Consider the following 21,087-nt stretch of genomic DNA (forward strand, 5'->3'; position numbering starts at 1 on the left):
TCTTTTTGTCACTTAAATGTGTATGCTTTTTGCCTCCAGGGTTATTGCTGGGTCTTGGTGCCTGCACGGCCACCACCACCTCCCCCCTTTTAATTAGATAGAACAGAGAGAAATTGAGAGGGTGGAGGAGATAAAGAGGAAAGAAAGAGAGACACCTGCAGACCTGCTTCACCGCTTGTGAAACGACCCTTCTGCAGGTAGGGAGTTGGGGACTCAAACCGTGATCCCTAACATAGGTCCTTGCACTTGTACTATGTGCGCTTAACCTAGTGCATCACCATCCAGCCCCAGATACTTTTTTTTTTTTTTTTGTCTCCAGGGTTATTGCTGGGGCTCAGTGCCTGCACTACGAATCCACTGCTCCTGGAGGCCATTTTTCCCTTTTGTTGCCCTTGTTATTATTATTGCCATTGCTGTTGTTGTTGGGTAGGACAGAGAGAAATCAAGAGATGGGGTGACGGGGGAGAGAAAGATAGACACCTGCAGACCTGCTTCACCGCTTGTGAAGCAACTCCTCTGCAGGTTGGGAGCCAGGGGCTTGAACCAGGATCCTTATGCTGGACCTTGCGCTTCACACCATGCACACTTAACCCGCTGCACTACCACCCGACCCCCATACTTTCTTTTTTTTAAATTTTTTAAAGGTGATAATCACCATTTTTTAAAATTTATTTAATCCCTTTTGTTGCCCTTGTTGTTTTATTGTTGTAGTAGTTGTTGTTGTTATTGATGTCATCGTTGTCGGATAGGACAGAGAGAAATGGAGGGGGGTGGAAGACGGGGAGAGAAAGATAGACACCTACAGATGTCCTTCACCACTTGTGAAGCAACTCCCCTGCAGTATGGGAGGTGGGGCTTCAAACCGGGATCCTTATGCCTGTCCTTGGGCTTTGCGCCATATGCGCTTGACCCGCTGTGCTACCGCCTGACTCCCCATATTTTATTTTTGAAGGCAGAGGCAGAAACAGAGAGGAAGACAGAGAGAGATAGAGGCCACCAAAACTTTCTTCAGTTCAGTAGGGACCTGACTCAAACCTGGGGTCGTCACATGGCACAGCAACACACTATCCAAGTGAGCTGTTCTGCGACCTTTCTTTTAAAAGTGCCATTTAAAATTAGTGGTGATTTGCATGCCCATTCCACCTGCAGTGTGCTCTCTGATCCTGCTCAGAAAATTAGGTGCTGGTTGTCTCCAGCCATGTAGAGGAGAGTAGGGATGACAAACCATTGCCTAGGTCACTTTCAGTCTTAAGTTGACAGGTTTGAATCTTAAAATGTACAAGTTTTCTTCTAATTCACTATGACTTACAGAAACTAATTATTATATGGTTTCCCCGCCTTGTGGTAATGCAGATTAGGGCTATTCTTTTGGCTACTTGTTTCCTTGTCGGGGGATTAAAAAAAAGCTGTGATTTCAGTTGAACTGCTTGTTTGATTTAAGGCAGGAAGACGGAGGATGGAAAGGGAAGGGAAGCAATTTTTGCTGTACCCAATGATTCATTTGTAAGAGCTGTCAGAGGATCTAATTAACTCTTCCCATTGGGGAGTGGGAGGCTCGCACCAGGATCCCTACCTGTCCTTTCACTGCACACCAAGTGCGCTTAGCCCACTGTGCTACTGCCTGGCCCCAGTATCTTTTTAAACACACTTTTCCAGGTAGTCCCTTACTGTATTTTCTAAACAATGGCAGGCTTATTGTTCATTTAATTCAAAAGTCTCCCTACATCTCAATCTGTAAGGTGTAGCCACTGCTAAATTTAGGGTGTATCTTTACTTTTTTAATATTTTATTCTTATTTATTTATTTTCCCTTTTGTTGCCCTTGTTTTTTTTTATTGTTGTTATTATTGCTGATGTTATTGATGTCGTCGTCATCATTCTTAGATAGGACAGAGAGAAATGGAGAGAGGAGGTGAAGACGGGGAGAGAAAGACAGACACCGGCAGACCTGCTTCACCGCTTGTGAAGCGACTCCCCTGCAGGTAAGGAGCCAGGAGCTTGTACTGGGATCCTTACACAGGTCCTTGTGCTTCCTTCCCGCCTTGTGCGCTTAACCCACTGCGCAACCGCCCGACTCCCTTAAGGGTGTATCTTTATACCTACTAGCAGATTTATAGCTTTGAAAGTGAACTATATGGAGAGATTTTTTTTTCCACATATAATCAAGGGATTAGAATCTTACTGTGTTGGTATTTATAATTTTACCATTTGTTTTTAGACATCTGTATGATGTGATTATACTGTTATTTAACCACCTCTTCCTGGTGTACCTTTGAAGAAAATCTGTACTATTTTTTCTAGGTAGTACAAATACTCTTGACAGTAAACATTTCTATGCCAGTGATTTTTCAATCAAGAATGCTATTTTTTTTTTCCTGGGAACACTTCGATTTTTTTTTTTTCTGATGCAGTTAGGTGAAGAATATACTATTGGCATCTACTAAGTATAGTGTTGAAGCAGGGCTGCAGGTGTCTTTCTGTCTCTATCTCTGCTTCCTTCTCGATTTCTCACTGTCTCTATCCGAAAATAAAGATACGTTTAAAAAGTTAAGAAAAAAAAAGGTAAGTTTAAGGGCCGGGCCAGTTGGTGGTGCATCTGGTTAAGCTTACACATCACAGTGAGCAAGAACCCAGGTTTAAGCCCCTGGTCCCCAGCTATAGGGGGAAACTTCACCAGTGGTGAAGCAGGGCTGCAGGTGTCTCTCTCTCTCTTCCTCTCCCTCTCCTCTCAATTTCTCTTGTTTCTACTCAATAATAAATAAATAAAAACAGGGAAGTTTCCTGTGGAGAAGATGGCACACGGAATTCTGATGGTAGGAACTGTGTGGAATTATACCCCTGTTATTTTACAATCTTGTTAGTCATTTTTAAATCACTAGTAAAAAAAAATTAAAAATTAGAAAGAAGTGGTCTGGGCAGTGGCACAGTGGATGGGGCATTGGACTCTCAAATATGAGGTTCCACATTCAGTCCCCAATAGCATTTGTACCAGAGTGATGTCTGGTTCTTTCTCTCTCCTCCTTTCTCATAAGTAAATAAAAAAAATAAAATTTAAATGAGAAAGAAAAAAGAAAACAGGTGCAAATCTCATGATATGATGAGCAATATGAATATATTGTGTAGGATATGAAATTCGACCTGATTTTTGAATAATTCTATCTCTTGGGCATGCATCCCTCTCCCTACTTGTTTTATCCAAAGAAAGTCTTTTTGTGTGAGCCCAGTCACTTTGATGTGAGGTGTTGGTTCTGTGGCATCTAAAAGGAAACTTAAAAAATTATAATAGAAAGAAGAGAGGCATAGAAACAGAGCACCAGTCTGGTACATGATGCTGAGGATTGAACTTGGGATTTCATGCTTAGAAATTTCTGCTTGCTAGCCACTGTGCTACCTGCCAGATCTCTTAAAGGAATCTTTACAAAGATATATAGTTGGGAGTCGGGTGGTAGCCCAACAGGTTAAGTGCACGTGGTATGAAGCACAAGGACCGGCGTAGAGATCCCAGTTCGAGCCCCCGGCTCTCCACCTGTAGGGGAGTCCTTCACGGGCATTGAAGCAGATCTGCAGGTGTCTTTCTCTCCCTCTCTCTGTCTTCCCCTCCTCTCTCCATTTCTCTCTGTCCTATCCAATGATAACAACAACAACAACAATAATAACCACAACAATGATTAAAAAAAAAAACAAGGGCAACATAAGGGGAAAAAGTGGTCTTCAGGTCTGGATTCGTGGTGCAGGCACTGAGCCCCGGCAATAACCCTGAAGGCAAAAAAAAAGACGTATAGTTTAGGCAGAATGAGACCATATCCTGTGTGATTCCACTAGAAAAGAGAGGCGAGCTTCTGGCATGAAAAATCATGTTTCCGACCTCCACTTGATGGCTTATCAAGAGTTCATGCTCTTGAAGAAAGTGACGCATCCACTCTACTTGAAGTCCTGTGACTTCCAAGTTGGTAATTAGAATTCTGTTTTGAATACTTGCTTATAGTCTTTGTTTTGCTCTCTCCTTGTACCCACCATAAGAATCGATGTCCATCGGAAAGAAAATGCAGGTGCTGCTGAAAAGTCAATTACTATCCTCTCTACCCCTGAAGGTACCTCCGCAGCTTGTAAATCTATTCTGGAGATTATGCATAAAGAAGCTCAAGATATAAAATTGTGAGTAAAGCAGGTTAAGTGCTATTTTGTTTTTATTTCTAAGATAATTCTTATCAAATACCCACAAAGGATAATACTATCCTGAAGCACTACAGTGGTTGACACTATCGATTTGAATGTAAAACAAGTCTTTGAATGTATTGTTTTCATTCATGTTTGTATGTGGGGTAAGTGGTATTCACAGAGAATGTCCTTCTGGTCCTTTGGGATATAGGAAGCTCACCTAAAGTCTAAGAAATATCTCTCAAATTTACCCAAGGAGTGTGTTCCAAGTTCTCACTTAAAGGATTTTTTTTTCATTAATACAATAGAGAGACAGAGAACCAGAGCATCATGGGCACATACGATGGACGCTGGGGACTGAACCTGGAACCTCATGCTTGAGAGTCCAATACTTTACCCATTGTGCCACATCTCAGTCCACAAATTCTTACTTCTTAACTCAGAACTCATTGAAGCTATTTTTTTTTATACTATCTTTTAAAAATGTTTATTTATTGAGGTCTGGGTGGTGGTGCCTCACCCGGTTAAGCATACATAGTACTAAGTGCAAAGATCCAGGTTCAAGTCCCTGGCTCCCCACCTGCAGGGGGGCATGCTTCACAACCAGTGAAGCAAGTCTGCAGATATCTTTTTCTCTCCCTCTCTGTCTCCCCCACCCCTCTCAATTTTCCTTTGTCCTGTACAATAAAATGGAAAAAATGGCCACCTGGGAACAGTGGATTTGAAGCGCTAGCACCCAGCCCCAGTGATAACTCTGGAGGCTAAATAAATAAAGAAATAAGCTTTATTTACTTGTTTATTTATTTATTTTAATGAGTGATACAGAGAGAAAGATACACATATAGAGACTGTTCATCTCTGATTTATGGTGGTGCTGGGGATTGATCCTGGGACCTTTGGTGTCTCAGGCATGATAGTCTTTTTTCAATTCCTTTTTGTTGCCCTTGTTGTTTTATTGTTGTAGTTATTGTTGTTATTGGTGTCATCGTTGTTGGATAGGACAGAGAGAAATGGAGAGAGGAGGGGAAGACAGAGGGGGAGAGAAAGATAGACACCTGTAGACCTGCTTCACTGCTTGTGAAACAACTCCCCTGCAGGTGGGGAGCTGGGGACTCAAACTAGGATCCTTACACTGGTCCGTGTGCTTTGGGCCACGTGTGCTTAACCCGCTGTGCTACCACCTGACTCCCAATGAAAGTCTTTTTGCCATTACCATTATGCTGTCTTTCCCCAGCCCAAAACTCTATTTAAAAAAAAAAAAAATTATTTAATTTTTTTGTCTTTTTAATATCTATTTTTTTTAAACAAAGAGTATTTAAGATTTATTTATCTTTGGATAGAGACAGGAGGAAACTGAGATGGGATGGGGTAGATAGAGAAGGAAGAGACAGAGAGACACCTGCAGCTCTACTTACCACTCATGAAGCTTTACCGCTGCAGGTGGGGACTAGGGGCTTGAACTGTGATGTGTACGCTTAGCCAGGTTTGCCACTACCTGGCCCTATTTATTTTATTTTATTGCACAGAGAGACTAAGAGGGAGAGAGGAGATAGGGAGAGAGACAATGACAATGCTACTTCACCACTCATGAAGCTTTCCCATCTGCAGGTGGGGACTAGGGGCCTGCATCTGGGTCCTTGTACACAGTAACACGTGTGCCAACCCCTTGAGATTTGATTCCTAACTACCTTCTTAGCTCCATCCTGAAGGAGCAGGGAATATGGAGCTGTAATCAATTATGGGGCTTTTGTTTTGTTTTGACTTTGCCTCCAGGGTTATCACTGAGGCTTGGTGCCAGCACTACAAATCCACTGCTCCCAGTGGCCATTCCCCCCCCCCCCCCACTTTTCAAAAATTGGATGGGGGGGAGTCAGGTGCTAGTGTAGCGGTTTAAGCACATGTGGTGCAAAACACAAGCAGCGGCATAAGGATCCTGGTTCAAGCCGCCAGCTCTCCACCTTCAGGGGGAGTGGTTTCACAGGCAGTAAAGCAGGTCTGCAGATGTCTATCTTTCTCTCCCCCCTCTGTCTTCCCCTCCTCTCTCCGTTTCTCTCTGTCCTATCCAACAATGATGACATCAATAACATCAACAATAATAACTACAATAAAAACAAGGGGGCAAAAAAATGAAAGAAATAAATAAATGTTTTTTAAAAATTGGATGGGATAGAGAGAAATTGGAAGATGAGGGAGAGACACCTGCGTTTCACCGCTCATGAAGCGTCCACCCTACAGGTTGGGAGCGGGGCTTGAGCCCAGATCCTTGCTCGGATCCTTACGCTTCGTACTGTCTGGACTTAATGGTGTACAACCCTCTCAATTATGGGTTTTCCAATTTGGAATTCTTAGTGTCTTTGCCATGGGGGTAGGGAGTTGACTCAACTCGACAGAGTACATATCTTGCATGTTTGACTTCCTGGGTTCTGTACATGGTATTGCATTGCATGGTAAAACAGTATTCTTTGTTCTCAGTAAATAAATACAGACTGGGTTCTGCATGCATTGAGCTAATAGATAATACTCACCAAAAAATTAAAAAATTTAAAGAATAGAGGTGGAATAAGAACAGGGATATAATTACTGACAATTAATTTGTAGATACCTTGGAAATTCATTGCATATATTTTAGTTGTAAAGTATTATATGTCTTATGTGTTAGTGTTTTCTTTTTGCTTCCTCTGTTCATGCACTGCTAGAGTGTAGGTCAGCATACTTTAAACTCTGCCTCACATAGTGTTTTCTATATAGCAGATAGGAAATAAATATTTAATAAATGAAATAAAAAAAAATACAAGAATAGGTTTACTTATCTTGATGTCATAACCTTTTTTTCCCCCCTAAATTTACAGCACAGAAGAAATTCCCTTGAAGATTTTAGCTCATAATAACTTTGTAGGCCGTCTTATTGGTAAGGAAGGAAGGAATCTTAAAAAAATTGAACAAGACACAGACACTAAAATCACAATATCTCCGTAAGTACTGGTTTGCTTTCTTTTGGATTAGAAAGTTTCCAAACACTGTTTCTAAGTGGAAAGTTATATATTAAGCATGCCCTCTCCTGTTTTACAACTATTTAAACTATAATGGCCTATGCCAGATATACACACTTACTTTCTTAATTTTAGTCTACTGCCTGCTGTTACTACTTTCTTACAATGAAAACACGATGTATGACCACTAGAGATGCAGGCAGGGACAGGTGGTGGTGTACCTGGTTGAGCAAACATATAACAATGCTCAAGGACCTGAGTGTCTATCAAATAAATAAAGATAATAATTTAAAAAGAGAGATGCAGGAAGAACTAACTATATTCACATTTACTAGCAGAAGTCTTGGTCAAATTTTTTGATAATTATTCCCAAAGTTGTAGTGTATATAATCAAACTTATTATCCACTACTATGTAGAAAATTATCCCAAGAACTGACTGCTTAAGACAGAAATAGACATATATTGCTCACCTAGTTTCTATGACTCAAAAGATTCAAGTTCATGGCCAGGTGGTGGTACACCTGTTTAAATGCATGTTACAATGTGCAAGCACCTGGGTTCCAGTTCCCCGTCCCTAACCCTAAGCCTCAAGAGTGGTGAAACAGGGCAGATGTGTCTCTCTCTCTCTCTCTACCTCTCTGTCCCTTGCGATTTCTGGCTGTCTCAGTCAATCCATAAAAATATGTTTTTTTAAAGAACAATTTAAAAAAATGACTCAAGAGATGGGGCTGAGAGAGACAGCTGCAGCACTGCTTTATCACTATGAAACTTCACTTTCTGCAAGTGGGGGCATGGGGGCTTGAACCTGGGTCCTAGTGCATGGTAATATGTGCAGTCTACTGGGTGCACCACTGCCCAACCTCATGTTTGTTAATATGAAAAAAAAATATTAAGAAAAGTCTTTGAAAACATTTTAGAATTAGTCATTTAAATTAATGTAAAATACACGGCAGACGTGAAGATGGGCTTAAAATAGTCAAAGACAAGGATTGTTCTTTTTGTAGATGTTCATATTTTTCGCAAGTTAACACTAGAAATACGAAGAGGAGTTCTACCATCATTCTTTAACCTTTCAGTTTAGGGGCTGGGAAATAGCTCATTTGGTTGAGCGTGTTCTTTGTTATGTTGAAGCCCTGGGTTCAGGCCCTGGCACCACATGGGGACACAGTGGATGATGGATGGCATTGGCAGAGTGCTAGAGGTGGCAGAATGGTGCTCTGTTTTCTCCACCTCTTTTTCCAAATGAGAAATGGAAGAAAAATAGCCCCAGAGGTCACTCATTGGGGATCATACCAGCATAAGAAGATCCTGAGTTTATTCCCCAGTGCTGCATTAAAATGAAAAATAAATAAGTAAATATCCTTAGTCTTGCTTTCCGTGGTAAGCATCTTCTATAATTATTCCTTTTAGGACTGTTGACTTGCTCATATTTCTTACTGCTGTTGCATTTTTATTTGTCTGACTGCTCATCTGGGGATCACTTTTTTAAGTCAACCTGGATTGACATTTCTTCCAAATTACTTTGATCTGAATTCTAAAAGTACTGACAAAAATTGAGGTCTATCAACTCTGATTTGCTTTGGGGGGGGGGGGATGTATCCATGTTTATTCCTTGCGTGTGACCCAGAAAATGCAGTTGCATGAGAATGCTAACTATGCTTAGGATTGGTCAGTGCAGACTAGGAATATGTTTATTAAAGGGTGGTTCTTGGTATCAACTAAAATTATGCATTTGTCTAGTTTTTCTTTATATTTCACTCTTCAAATGTGAAAACAGTGCAACCTTCAGTGATCAAGATGTAAATTTACGCTCTAATTTTTATTGTGAGGGTAGGGAGATTTCTGTGTTTTGTTGTTGTTGTTGTTTGTTTTGTTTTGTCTTTTTTCAAATCTACAGCTATATAATTCTTGGATTTGTATCTTTTGGGACTCATTCCTTTTTCATGAAGTCCAACCACTCACATTTACATATTGCCAGCCTCCACAGTTGGGTTTTAACTGCCATCTGTAGCTGAACTATTATTAGCTGTTTTCCTCCTATAATTTCCATTCTTCTTCTTTTCCTTCTTTTTCAATCTGCAGATTGCAGGAATTGACACTGTATAATCCGGAGCGCACCATAACAGTTAAAGGCAATGTGGAAACATGTGCCAAAGCTGAGGAAGAGATAATGAAGAAAATCAGGGAGTCTTATGAAAATGATATTGCTTCAATGAACGTTAGTTTTAATATGGAGATGTCTTTAGTTTTTGCCTAGTTAAAAGATGTTTTTAATTGCATTGAAACTGACTTTTTTTTTTTTTAGATGTATCACTATTAGATGTAGTTTATATCTGGATTTTAGCACCATTTTAAACACCCCAGGATAGCTGGGAAATGAGAGACATTAGGCAGGATATTTGTGATCAGAGTTTTTTTGTTGTTGTTGTTCTGTTGTGCAAGTTAATACTAGCACCTTCCTACTGATCTACAAAGGTTGCTCTCTTGTTCAATGTTAATTTAAGGGAAATTATATAGTAAGGATGTGGACTTCAAAGAGATATGAACCAGGTCTGAATCCCAGTGACTAAACTAGCTGTAACTTTATTTATTTTTTTTATATTTCTTTATTGGAGAATTAATGTTTTACATTCGACAGTAAATACAGTAGTTTGTATATGCATAACATTTTTCCCAGTTTTAGCTGTAACTTTAGCTGTAATTTCTTTGGTCTCTCAGAACATTAGTTTCCTCATCTGTAAAATGGGTTATTGGCTGACTTCTTTGATCAACAGATAAAAAGCATACAAAAACTATTGTAAAGATAAATTCAAAGCTTGGTTGCTCCAGTAATGCTTGGAGATACAAGAATTTCAAATAACAAAACAATCTGTGTAAGTGCAACTAAGGAAATCAAAATGAATTGCTTACATTCCTTGTTGGAATGGTACTGAAATTGGGACATTTCAAAAGTTCATTTTGAATTTTGAATGACAAATAATTGGAGAAAAACAAACCCCTCAATTAACCTTGTCATCTGAAACATACCTAAAAGAAGGAAAATAAAACATTTAAATTACCTTTGCAAGAAGAGTCTAGAATGTTGATTGTCTTACCCTTGTGCCTCATATCAACTCTAACCTCCAACCTTTTTTTTTATTATTGTTGTTGCTGTTAAACCTGAGCAGTGCTTAGTTCAGGTTTATAATAATGCTAGGGACTGAACCTGGGACTTTTGGTGCCTCAGGAATGGAAGGCTTTTTGCATAACCATCATACTGTCTCCTCGGCCCTCCACCTGATTTCTTTAACTCAAAATCCCATTTTAACGCCTGTTTACACACCCACTCAATTTATATTATTGTATAGACAGACTGTGTATCAGCATATTAAACTACAAATATACTTTATATTGCATTAGATAATATTGGTAATATATATTACATATTCTTTATCACTGCAGCTTCAAGCACATTTAATTCCTGGATTAAATCTGAATGCCTTGGGTCTGTTCCCACCCACTTCAGGGATGCCACCTCCCACGTCAGGGCCCCCTTCAGCCATGACTCCTCCCTATCCACAGTTTGAGGTAAGAGAATGTGCTTTGACTTTACTTTATAGTTGAGTAGGATATAGTTAAGTGACAGAGGCTTTGTTGCCCTCTAATAGTGTGCTGTGAAATGCACTTTGAGAAAAACCCTAAAGTTTTTCTAGTTCCAGTGTGATCGACCATCAATTTAGAGCCAGCATAGACTTCCCCAGTTTTTCTCAGTGAAACTTTTCTTATCTGCTCCTTTGTTTCCTTTGCAGCTTTTAGGTGGAAGAATTGTCAGTGCGTGTTATTGAATGTCAGAGGAGAAGTTTGAGACTTGAGGAAGGGAAGGAAATTAGTTTTAAAATACTTAAGGCAAAGACGTTTAAAAGGCTTCCTTCATCTTCACCTGAAAATTAACTACTTTGAAAGATCAAACACAGGGCATGTTTTCCATTTTGAGTGTATGTGTGTGGTGTGTGCATAAACATTAAATTTTGTTTTATAAACAGGTTAAAATAATTCTTATTTGTATATACTTAAGAGCTTTTCCTTCAGGTCAGAGATAGTGATAAAAGTAATTGCAGTGGGCTTGGGATACAATTTAATAGTTATGCAAAAGACTTCATGCCTAAGGCTCTAAGGCCCCAGGTTCAATCCCAAGCACCACCATTAACCAGAGATGAGCCTTGCTGTGATCAGTTGGTGAGTCTGTCTTTCTCTCTCACTAAATAAATAATAAAATAATAAGAGGCCAGCTGGTAGTGCACATAGAGCCATGTACAAGTACTCAGGTTCAAGTGTTCACCTGTGGGGGGAACACTTCACAAGTGGTATAGCAGCTCTGCAGGTATCTTATCTTTTACTCCCTCTCTATATCTCCCCCTCCTCTTTCAATTTATCTCTGTTCTATTTAATTAAGAAGAAAAAGATAAAGAAAGAAAAGAAAAAGTGATGGATTCATGGTTCTGCCACTGAGCCACAGTGATAACCCTGGTGGCAATAAAAAAAAATAAATAAGAAAATATATAATTTATTTTCATATCTCTGCCTTCTTGCTTGTCTCTTTTCTTTTTTATTTATAGCATTGGATTTTTTTTAAAATTTTTATCAGAGAGAGACAAGAGCACTGCTCAGTTCTGGCTTAAGGTGGTGTTGGTGATTGAACCTGGGACCTCAGGACCTCAGAGTGTCAGGGCACGAAAGTCTTTTTTTTTTTTTTTTTTAATTATCCTCATGCTTAATCTCTAGCAGCACATGTACCAGAGCTAAGTAGTTCTTTCTTCCTTTCTTATTAATAATAAAATAATAGGGTTTTTTCTCTCTCTCTCTCCTCCTATCGCTCTTAGTAAACAGAACCTTTAGAAAATTATTTATTATGAAGGGGAGAGAATTGGAGCACTTTTCAGCTCTGGCTTTAGGTGGTTCCATTGATTAGATCTCTGGTTCTTCAGGCATACAAGTTGGTACTCTTAACGAACTGAGCTCTCTCTCTGGACTCTTACAACATTTGTAATGGTACCTCCTATATCAATTTAAGGAAAGTCTAGGTGAAATACCTTGAGAATTTTATTGTCACACTGCCTGGTGGAGTACATGTAGAATAAAATACCACTAGAAATCTATATAGAATGCTGTGACTGTCCATTTTTTAATCCTTTTTTAAGAATGAGGCTGTCAGAAGGGGTGGGGAAGTAAAAAAAAAAAAAAGAATGAGGTTGTCCAACAAATATGAGAAAATACTCCAAGTCACTGATTTGTCAGAGAAATAAAATGAAGACAGCAATGAGATACCACTTCACTCCTGTGAGAATGTCATCATTCATCAGAAATGATAGCTACAACAAATGCTGGAGAGGTTGTGGTGGCAAAGCAACCCTCTTGCATTGATGATGGGAATGTAAATTGGCCCACACCCTGTGGAGAGCAGTTTGGAGAACGCTCACAAGGCTAGAAGTGGACCTTCCTTATGTCCCAGCAATCCCTCTCCTGGGGATATAGCCTAAGGAACCAAGCACATCCATCCAAAAAGATTTGTGTATACCTATGTTCATAGCAGCACAATTTGTAATAGCCAAATCCTGGAAGCAAACCAGGTGTCCAACAACAGTTGAGTGGCTGAGTAAGTTGTGGTATATATACACAATGGAATACTACTCAGCTATTAAAAATGGTGAATTCACTTTCTTTACCTCATCTTGGATGGAGCTTGAAGGAATCATGTTAAGTGAGGTAAGCTGCTGGGCTAGCGTCACGGGTGGGAGAGAGAGAGAGAAACCAGAAACAGAAGAGGCTTTTAGAGGATAAAACCGGAAGTGGCAAGTTGGAAACGGAAATGGCTAGGAAAGGGGGTGGAGAAAGGCAAAAGGCATGCTGGGAAGGTGGAAGCTTCCTCAGCAACTGTTGGAATAGTTTTAACAGGTGGGATTAATGTTACCCTGCAGGCAGGGTGGGTCTCGAGATAGAAAGAAAATAAATCAATGGGTGGGGATCTTTCAGGCAAAACAGTGATTATGTAAATAGGCCATAGTATCAGCAATGCAGGATGGAGCAGGGAGCCTGGCTTAATGCCCGACAATAAGCCAGAAAGAGAAGGATGAGTATGGGATGATCCCACTCATAGACAGAAGTTGAAAAATAAGAACAGAAAGGAAAACACAAAGTAGAATTTGGACTGGATTTGGTGTATTGCACCAAATGGACTCTGGGATGGGTTGGTGGTGGTGTCCAGGTCCTGAAACATGATGGTGGGGAAGGACCTACGTGGGGGGTTAGTGTTATATGGAAAATTGAGAAATGTTACACATGTACCAACTAATCTATTTTACTGTCAATTACAAACCATTAATCCCCCCAATAAAAGAAAAAAAAAGAAGAATGAGGATGTTCAGACTGGGAACACTGCATAATGCCTCTGTAATATTGTTCATGCCTGAGGTTCCCAGGTTCAATCCCCAGCACCACCATAAACCAAAAATCAGCAGTGCTCTCGCAAGAAACAAACAACACATAAAAAGTATTTCCTGGGAGTCAGGTGGTAGCACAGCAAGTTAAGTGAAGGTGGCGCAAAGTGCAAGGACTGGCATAAGGATCCCGGTTCGAGCCCCTGGCTCTCCACCTGGAGGGGAGTCACTTCACAGGTGGTGAAGGAGGTCTGCAGGTGTCTTTCTCTCCCCCTCTCTGTCTTTCCCTCTTCTCTCCATTTCTCTCTGTCCTATCCAACAACATTAAAAAAATAACAACTACTACAATAATAGAAAAACAAGGACAACAAAAGGGAATAAATAAATGATTATAAAACAAAAATAAAAAGTATTTCCTTTCCCTGTTCTTCAAACCATACTATTTGGTATTTTTGATCACTGCCTTCTTCTTGTATTGGGTCTTTGTAGATATATCCCTGAACTGTAAAATGTATTAAAATCTACCACAACAGACAGATTATTTAAAGGAACTGTCCTATGCTAGAGATGCTCTCATCTAACCTACATATCTGTTGTCTCTTTGGATAAAGTTAACTTGCCCTCTCAGTTCTCTACTATGTAAATTTGGAAAGGGAAGTATCTTTTTACCTCAACATGTTCTCTCTTTGCTGATTCCAAGTGTCATGTATAATTTCATACTTTGAGTGGTTATATTACAGAACAGTCTTGGACATTATGCCCATGTAGACATCATTGTGCATATGCTTTAGTAGCCTATATATATATTCTAAAGTGAATTTCTAGGTGTGACTTTTAAAAAATAGATAAAAGAGTAGGGTGGGAGGGGCCAGGTGGTGATGCATCTGGTTGAGCACATCTATTACATCACTTAAGGACCCGGATTCAAGCCCCTGGTCCCTACCTATAGGGGGATGGTGAAGCAGGGATGCAGATTTCTCTCTGTATTCTACCACTCTTATCTCCTTCTCTCTCGATTTTTGCTGTCTCTATCTAATAAATAAAGTTAGTAATTTTTTTTAAGTGGGGTGGGGGTAGGTCGCCTAATGGATATGCAAAGAGACTCTCATGCCTTAGGCCCCAAAGTTCCAGGTTCAATCCCCTGCACTACCATAAACCTGAAATGATCTGCTCTGGTAATAATAGTGTAACTATTGTTTGGATTTAGTAGATCTTTACTTAATGGCTTTCTTTCTTTCTTTCTTTCTTTCTGTTTGTTTTTTAAAGCGTCACTCAAGTGTGTCTTATTCAGCAAATTATGTCAGTATGCCTGGCTATTTGTTGTGTTAAATGTAATCTTAGATTTAGGTGGCAACCTGCCCAATTTTCCTATTTGTAATAAACATGTACTTTGAAAGAATCTCGATCCTCCACTCCATTGCTGACATTTTGCCCACCAAATTATTAATGTTTTTCTATATATCATACACATATCCATTAATTTGTAGTTTTCCATAAAGTGCAGTTTTTTTCTGAAGTGTTTTTTGCACTTTACTTAGAATTACATCAGACCTTTTGTATTAGAATCCTGCAGGCTTCTGCCTGGGTTGGAACCCAGGTATCACTATTTTGGAAAGTTTCCTAGATGACTCTACTGCACAGCCAACGCTAACAGTAGTTGGTTTGTTTCTTGGCAGCTCAAAAACCTGTACCCCACCTTGGTATTGCATGAGTCAAAATTTCAGTGGGAGTAGATGAAAGTTCAGAAATGTGGTTTTGTATAGGTTACTGGAAGTTTTTTTCCCCCCTTTGTTACTCATTCAATTGTCAAAGAACTACCATTCTGTAAGAAATGTTTATTAGTCTATTGAAATTGACTTAAATGTTGAAAGGATTATCTCTTGCCAAAACTAATGCATGTTTTTAAAAAATAAGCAAAACTAATGCATAGAAGGCTGAGAGATAGCCCATCTGGTAGAGCACACACCTTGCCTTGAGCAAGGACCTGTGCTTGAGGCCCTGGTCAACATATTGGAAGTACACACAGGAAAAAGCTTCATGAGTGGTGGAGCAGTGCTTTGATATATCTACTCTCTCTGCCTCTCCCCCCTTTCTTACTATATTAAAAAAAAAAAAAGCAAATAAGAGTCTGCTGAGTGTAGAGAATTGTACAGGTGAGGAACCCCAGCAACAATCCTGGTGGAAATAAATAAATTCTGATGCTTAGGAAATAGTATGTAGAGTAGTTAAGCAGAAACACCACTCATTTATATCTGTCTTCATAGTTTGATACTTTATTTTTTAAATGCTTTATTAAAGCACTTACTTAAAAATGCTTTATTTAATAAAAAAACAAAAACCACCTCTTTTTTATCTGACCACTTGTCATTCCAATATTAGACCAAAATATCTGTGGGATACTGCCACATACATATTTTCATCTATCTTTTTTGGCTTGATATATGGATTTTGTTTCACTGTTTTAAGGGTAGACAAGGAGACATTTCGTTTAAATGTTTCCCTTTTTCAGGAGAAGGGTAAACAGCCCAAGTTTAGTAGTTACTCAGTCATCTGGGATTGGTGCCCCGGTTTTCCATGGTAACTTCAAGCTCTGGCCATTTGGTTTGATTCCAGTCTGCAAGATTGAAGGATCAAAACTTAAGCAGTTTCTCTCAAGTACACTGCCTGACAATCACTTTTTACATTTGGCGTCAGCTTCAGGCTTGCCAGAAAATGACACCTGAGAGAAGTTGAGGAAATAGCCTATAAAGAGAAAGATTAATAGATACTGGGGAATGATCCTGGTTTCTGCCCTACTAAACTTAATTGTTAAAGGAATCCCAGAACCTGTGAGGGAGGGAGGTGGACATTTAACTTCACTCACTCACTCAAAACAAAACAGAATTGAAATTAATCCTGGGGTAGGAAGATTATTCAGTATATTAGATCACAAGATCTGCATAACTGCCACCTTTGAAGTCCCAGTTCAGTGTCAGAACTCAGCAGTGTTCTGGTCTATCTACATAATAAAAATAAATCTTTAGAAAATTCATTTTGGAGAAAATTTCCATGTTCAAATTCTGTACCTGCAGATCATTTTTATCAGTATAACGGGGGGGGGGGGGGGGACTGTTTCCAAAGAAGTGTATTGTCTTTGGATACCAGTGGGAATTAATTCTATTTTCAAATTACCTATCAGTTAATTTACGGCTCAATATTTAGGGGAACAATTCTTAAGTTTTGTTTTAAGAGATCACTTGGGAGAGATGGTTACTTGGTGAAAATAGGTTTATATTCACTGTTTATTATTACACATTCCCCCCCTTACCCCAGAGTACTGCTTACTTCTGGCTTAATAATAATAATATTATTATTATGGGGGGTGGGGGAGGAATAGTGGTGGATTAAAGCTAGGGCAGTGGAAACTCTTTTTTTTCTCCCTTGTTTTTGCATTTTTCCTCTGAACCTTACTTGCTGTCATTTGAGTGTGCTTTAGTGATCACTGCTTTTTGAAATACAAACCAACTATTCTTTAAAGGCAGTAGTTAAATTTACCAAAACTTTATCAGTGTTTTTGTTTCTTGTTGATTCTTCTATTTCATTTATTTCCTTTGGTTTCACTTTTCTTTTTGCTAGAATTATAATAGGCCTGTGAGGAGAGTCTGTGGTGATAGTTTAAAAAAAAAAACACCTGGTGGGAGAATTCAAGGTTGGCAGCATCAGCAATGTCTGACATCTCCAGTGGCTGCTGAGCATCTCATAAAAGTCAGACTGTTGAAACCATCTCTTTATTCTCAGTGCTATCTATGTATGCTCACAGTGAATCTCTGCTTTTACTTTAAATATACATTTCCTGATCAGGCATAGGGTTTTAAAAATTAAATTCTGCTAAGAACCTGTTTTTTATGTACTGTTGCCTGTTTTTTCAACAAAACCCTAGCTCCTGTTCCATTCCACAACTTTTCTCACCCTTCCTTTTGCAATATACTCTTCTTCCTGGAACTTGCCAGATTATTATTTTTTTTTTTTCCGGTAGAGTCACAAGAGTTGGTTCTTCCAACAGACAAAAAGTCTCTAGTTCCTGCCTAGCAGCTGGCTCACGCAGTACTTAATTGGCAAATTTCAAGTTTATAAATGACAGGAAATGCTTCTTTCAGAAATGTTCAAACAGTAGGGAAGGGGCAATTGGCAGCTAGTGAGCAGAGCAAGAGCTGGACTTGGCATAGCACACCACGTCTACGGCTGGATGGTTTTGGCAGCTTAGGTTTGGTTTGGCAGAAGTTGGCCCAAGAGCTGCTGTCTTCATAAGTTTGACAGTGTCTGTGGAGTATTCCCCAAAGTATTCAGATCAATGGTGTAATCTGAAAACTGCTAACTTTTTGCCTGTGGAAGGAGGCAAAAAAAAAAAAAAAAAAGAAAAAAAAAAAGGTGAACACTTTCTAAAATCCTAGCTGCTTTACGATATTCTTTAAGATATAAAATATTTTATAAACTGGAAAGGACTTTAATTAGATCATACTGTCTCATAGAACATTAGTCCTACTCCTTGGAATTTCTGACTGAGTACAACTCTTGTCATTAGATAAATAATCCCTGGTTATTTACAGGGAGAAAGTTTATTATTTATTTATTTATTTATTTTTTAGAATTCAGTATTCTACCCAGGCCATGGAGTTGAATAAACTTAATTCCAGTTCCACTCCAAAATTCATTAAAACAAAACAAAACAAACAAAAAAAAACCTCAGGAGTATCTCTTTTACAAGCCAAAGGGAAACACTGGCATCCTTCCAGGTTCCTGGAGGCTGGCCTTGACTGGCACGCATGTCTCTATGCCTTTTGTGATGTCTTAGATTTTGTTCCCCACAAAGTAAATACACTTAACCTTACTGTTTGCTCATTCTTGTATCTCCCCACGATAGATGATTAGGAATTACTCATTGGCAGACTTCACCAGTTATGCAAACTCTCAGTTGAGCAGCTTTGTTCTTCTGTTATTTCAAGCTATAGCATGGTCTGCCAAGAAGTCCAAAGGAAGTTTTGCCAATAGGCATCTGGCAGAAATCCATTGGGAAGCAGCTTGTGTCCTGTGAATATCCTTCAGCTCTGGAGAAGGTCTAGGAAGAAGAGATAGTGCAGCCGAAGATTATTGCAAACAATTTGTACAAGGCTAGTGCTGATATGTCCTTTCAAATTGTATCTCAAAAACAAAAACAAAAACAAAAAATCAGGAAAGCAGTTTTGTAAGTAAAAATTATGTTTAAAGACTATCAAGAAAAAAGGCTACCTTACATTTTCAGAGCAACATTCAGTGAAAGTTGATGTGAGCAGGTAGGTGATCTTGAAGTAAAGCAAAGGGAATTGAGTAGTGTGCAGGTATGTCTTCATCATATTGCAGACACATCGTGAGCTAACCTTTTTATTAAAATGTTATTGCCAAGAGCACATTTCACTGCCTCCTAGCCTGGGGCACTACTGCCTGGTGGGTTTGTGTGTGTGTGTGTTTTTTTTTTTTTTTTGCTTCTCTCCAACACTGCTTTTTTTTTTTCTATAAAGGGTTCAGTTCTTCTTGGTTTCATCATAATACAGACCATTTTATGTCTACATACTGCTTCTTCACATCCTTGTTATGTTTGCCCTTCTCTGCTGACCACCATTACTTTTCCAAGTCTTCATGCAACTTTTCTCAAATTTGTTCATACTATTTGTGTTAGATATATTATCTCCTACCCCACTCTCACCCCCTACCCCCAAATCAACACAATTACTGATAGTCACTGTAGGTGAAGGATGTTGCTTGCTTTCCAGTTTTTGAGACGGCAACTTGGTTTTCTCACAGGGGTGGCCTTCAGTCATTCTAAGGTAAAACACACTTGAACTGTGCTTGCGAGGCACTGGGACATTTGCTTTAAGGACAGTGCCTATTGTGTTAATCCACTGAGGGCATTCAGAAGTTACTCTTTGGGGAAAGTCCCAGGAAGGCAGTTTTTATTAAGTGAATATTATATGCATGGCAAATCATGTATAAATTTAACTTTCTGCTTAGGAACACTTGGAGCCAAATTTGTGTAATAACGTTATGTCTGACTTAATTTTATCTTTTTTGTTCAAGCCCCTGTGCTCTTACTTCTTCACCTCCTTTGTTTTTATCTTTGTGGATTATGTATATTTTGTAAGCAGCAAAAAACCCTCCTGGAACAAAGCCCAGAAAATAGACCATACAGTCATGGCAAAAACAGAATGGGGCATATCTGAATAAATTACATAAAATATTTAGATCCTAAAACAACAAGGGCGACAAAAGGGAATAAATAAAATAAATAAATGTTTTAAAAATATTTAGTTCCTGGGGATCGGGCAGTAACGCATCGGGTTAAGAGCACGTGGCACGAATCACAAGGACTGGTGTTAAGGATCCCGGTTTGAGGCTCCGGCTCCCCACCTGCAGGGGAGTCGCTTTCCAGGCGATGAAGCAGGTCTGCAGGTGTCTGTCTTTCTCTCCCCCTGCCTATCTTCCCCATCTCTCTCTATTTCTCTCTGTCCTGTCCAACAACAACTACAACTACAACAACAGTAAAAAAAAACAAGGGCAACAAAAGGGGAAATAAACAAATATTTTAAAAAAATTTTTAGATCCTATCTTTAAAGATTTTGCTTAGAGTGGTCCAGGAGATGACGCAGTGGATGAGTTCTGCAGGCACCAAATCCCAGCTATAACCATGTCATCTAGATTCTCCAGTTTCATGGCATATAGTTCATAGAAATCACTCATGATCCTTTTAACTTCTTACATTGTGGTTTCTCCCCTTTTATCTGTATTCTCATTTATTAAAGTCGTTTTGTGTGTGGTGAGTGGCTAAAGATTTGCCAGGTTTTTTTTTTTCCCCACCTTTGATAGAACCAGCTCTTAGTTGCATCAATGTTTTGTAATTTTTTTGTTTCCAATGTTATTTCTGCCTAAATTTTATTTCCTTCCTACTTACTTTGGATTTCCTTTATTCTTTTTTCTAGGTTCTTCAAATATGAGGTTAAATTATTTTAGCCTTTTCTTGTTTCTTGCTATGGGTCCATACTGCTATGAATTTCTCTCTTGGTACTGATTTTGCTGTGTCCCTATGTCCAGAAAACTTAAATTTTCCTCCATAAAGGGCCAAAAAAAATCGCAAAGTGGTTTGATTGCTGAATTTCATGAATTAGTTGAAAATTTGGAGACTGAGATTTACACAGTATGGATAAAGCATCCTAGCTATATCTCTTTGAAGAAATACTCTGCTGGTAGAAGGGTTAGTGTGGTATGTATGACATGGGACAATACCCAGTGTGTATTGTTAATATTAGAACATTTATAGTATGCTTCATTTTTTTTCATTTTTTAATTTCTTTACTGGGGTTAATGTTTTTTTATGGTTATTTATTTATTCCCTTTTGTTGCTCTTGTCTGTTGTTGTAGTTATTGATGTCATTGTTGTTGGATAGGACAGAGAGAAATGGAGAGAGGAGGGGAAGCCAGGGGGAGAGAAAGACAGACACCTGCAGACCTGCTTCACC

The 21,087-nt window shown here is 39.1% G+C and overlaps 1 protein-coding gene across 1 annotated transcript in view; it reads left to right on the forward strand.

Annotated features, from left to right (window-relative positions):
- The window catches only part of IGF2BP3 (insulin like growth factor 2 mRNA binding protein 3), a 164,412-nt gene that overhangs the window by 131,337 nt on the left and 11,988 nt on the right, over positions 1-21,087 (forward strand). Inside the window, exons 7-10 of the mRNA XM_007523954.2 lie at positions 4,020-4,154; positions 7,007-7,129; positions 9,231-9,366; positions 10,590-10,715. Coding sequence (XP_007524016.1) covers positions 4,020-4,154; positions 7,007-7,129; positions 9,231-9,366; positions 10,590-10,715 — 520 coding nt within the window. The remainder of the gene's footprint in view (positions 1-4,019; positions 4,155-7,006; positions 7,130-9,230; positions 9,367-10,589; positions 10,716-21,087) is intronic.

Source organism: Erinaceus europaeus, chromosome 8, assembly GCF_950295315.1.
Source record: "Erinaceus europaeus chromosome 8, mEriEur2.1, whole genome shotgun sequence".
Classification (NCBI taxonomy): Eukaryota; Metazoa; Chordata; class Mammalia; order Eulipotyphla; family Erinaceidae; genus Erinaceus; species Erinaceus europaeus.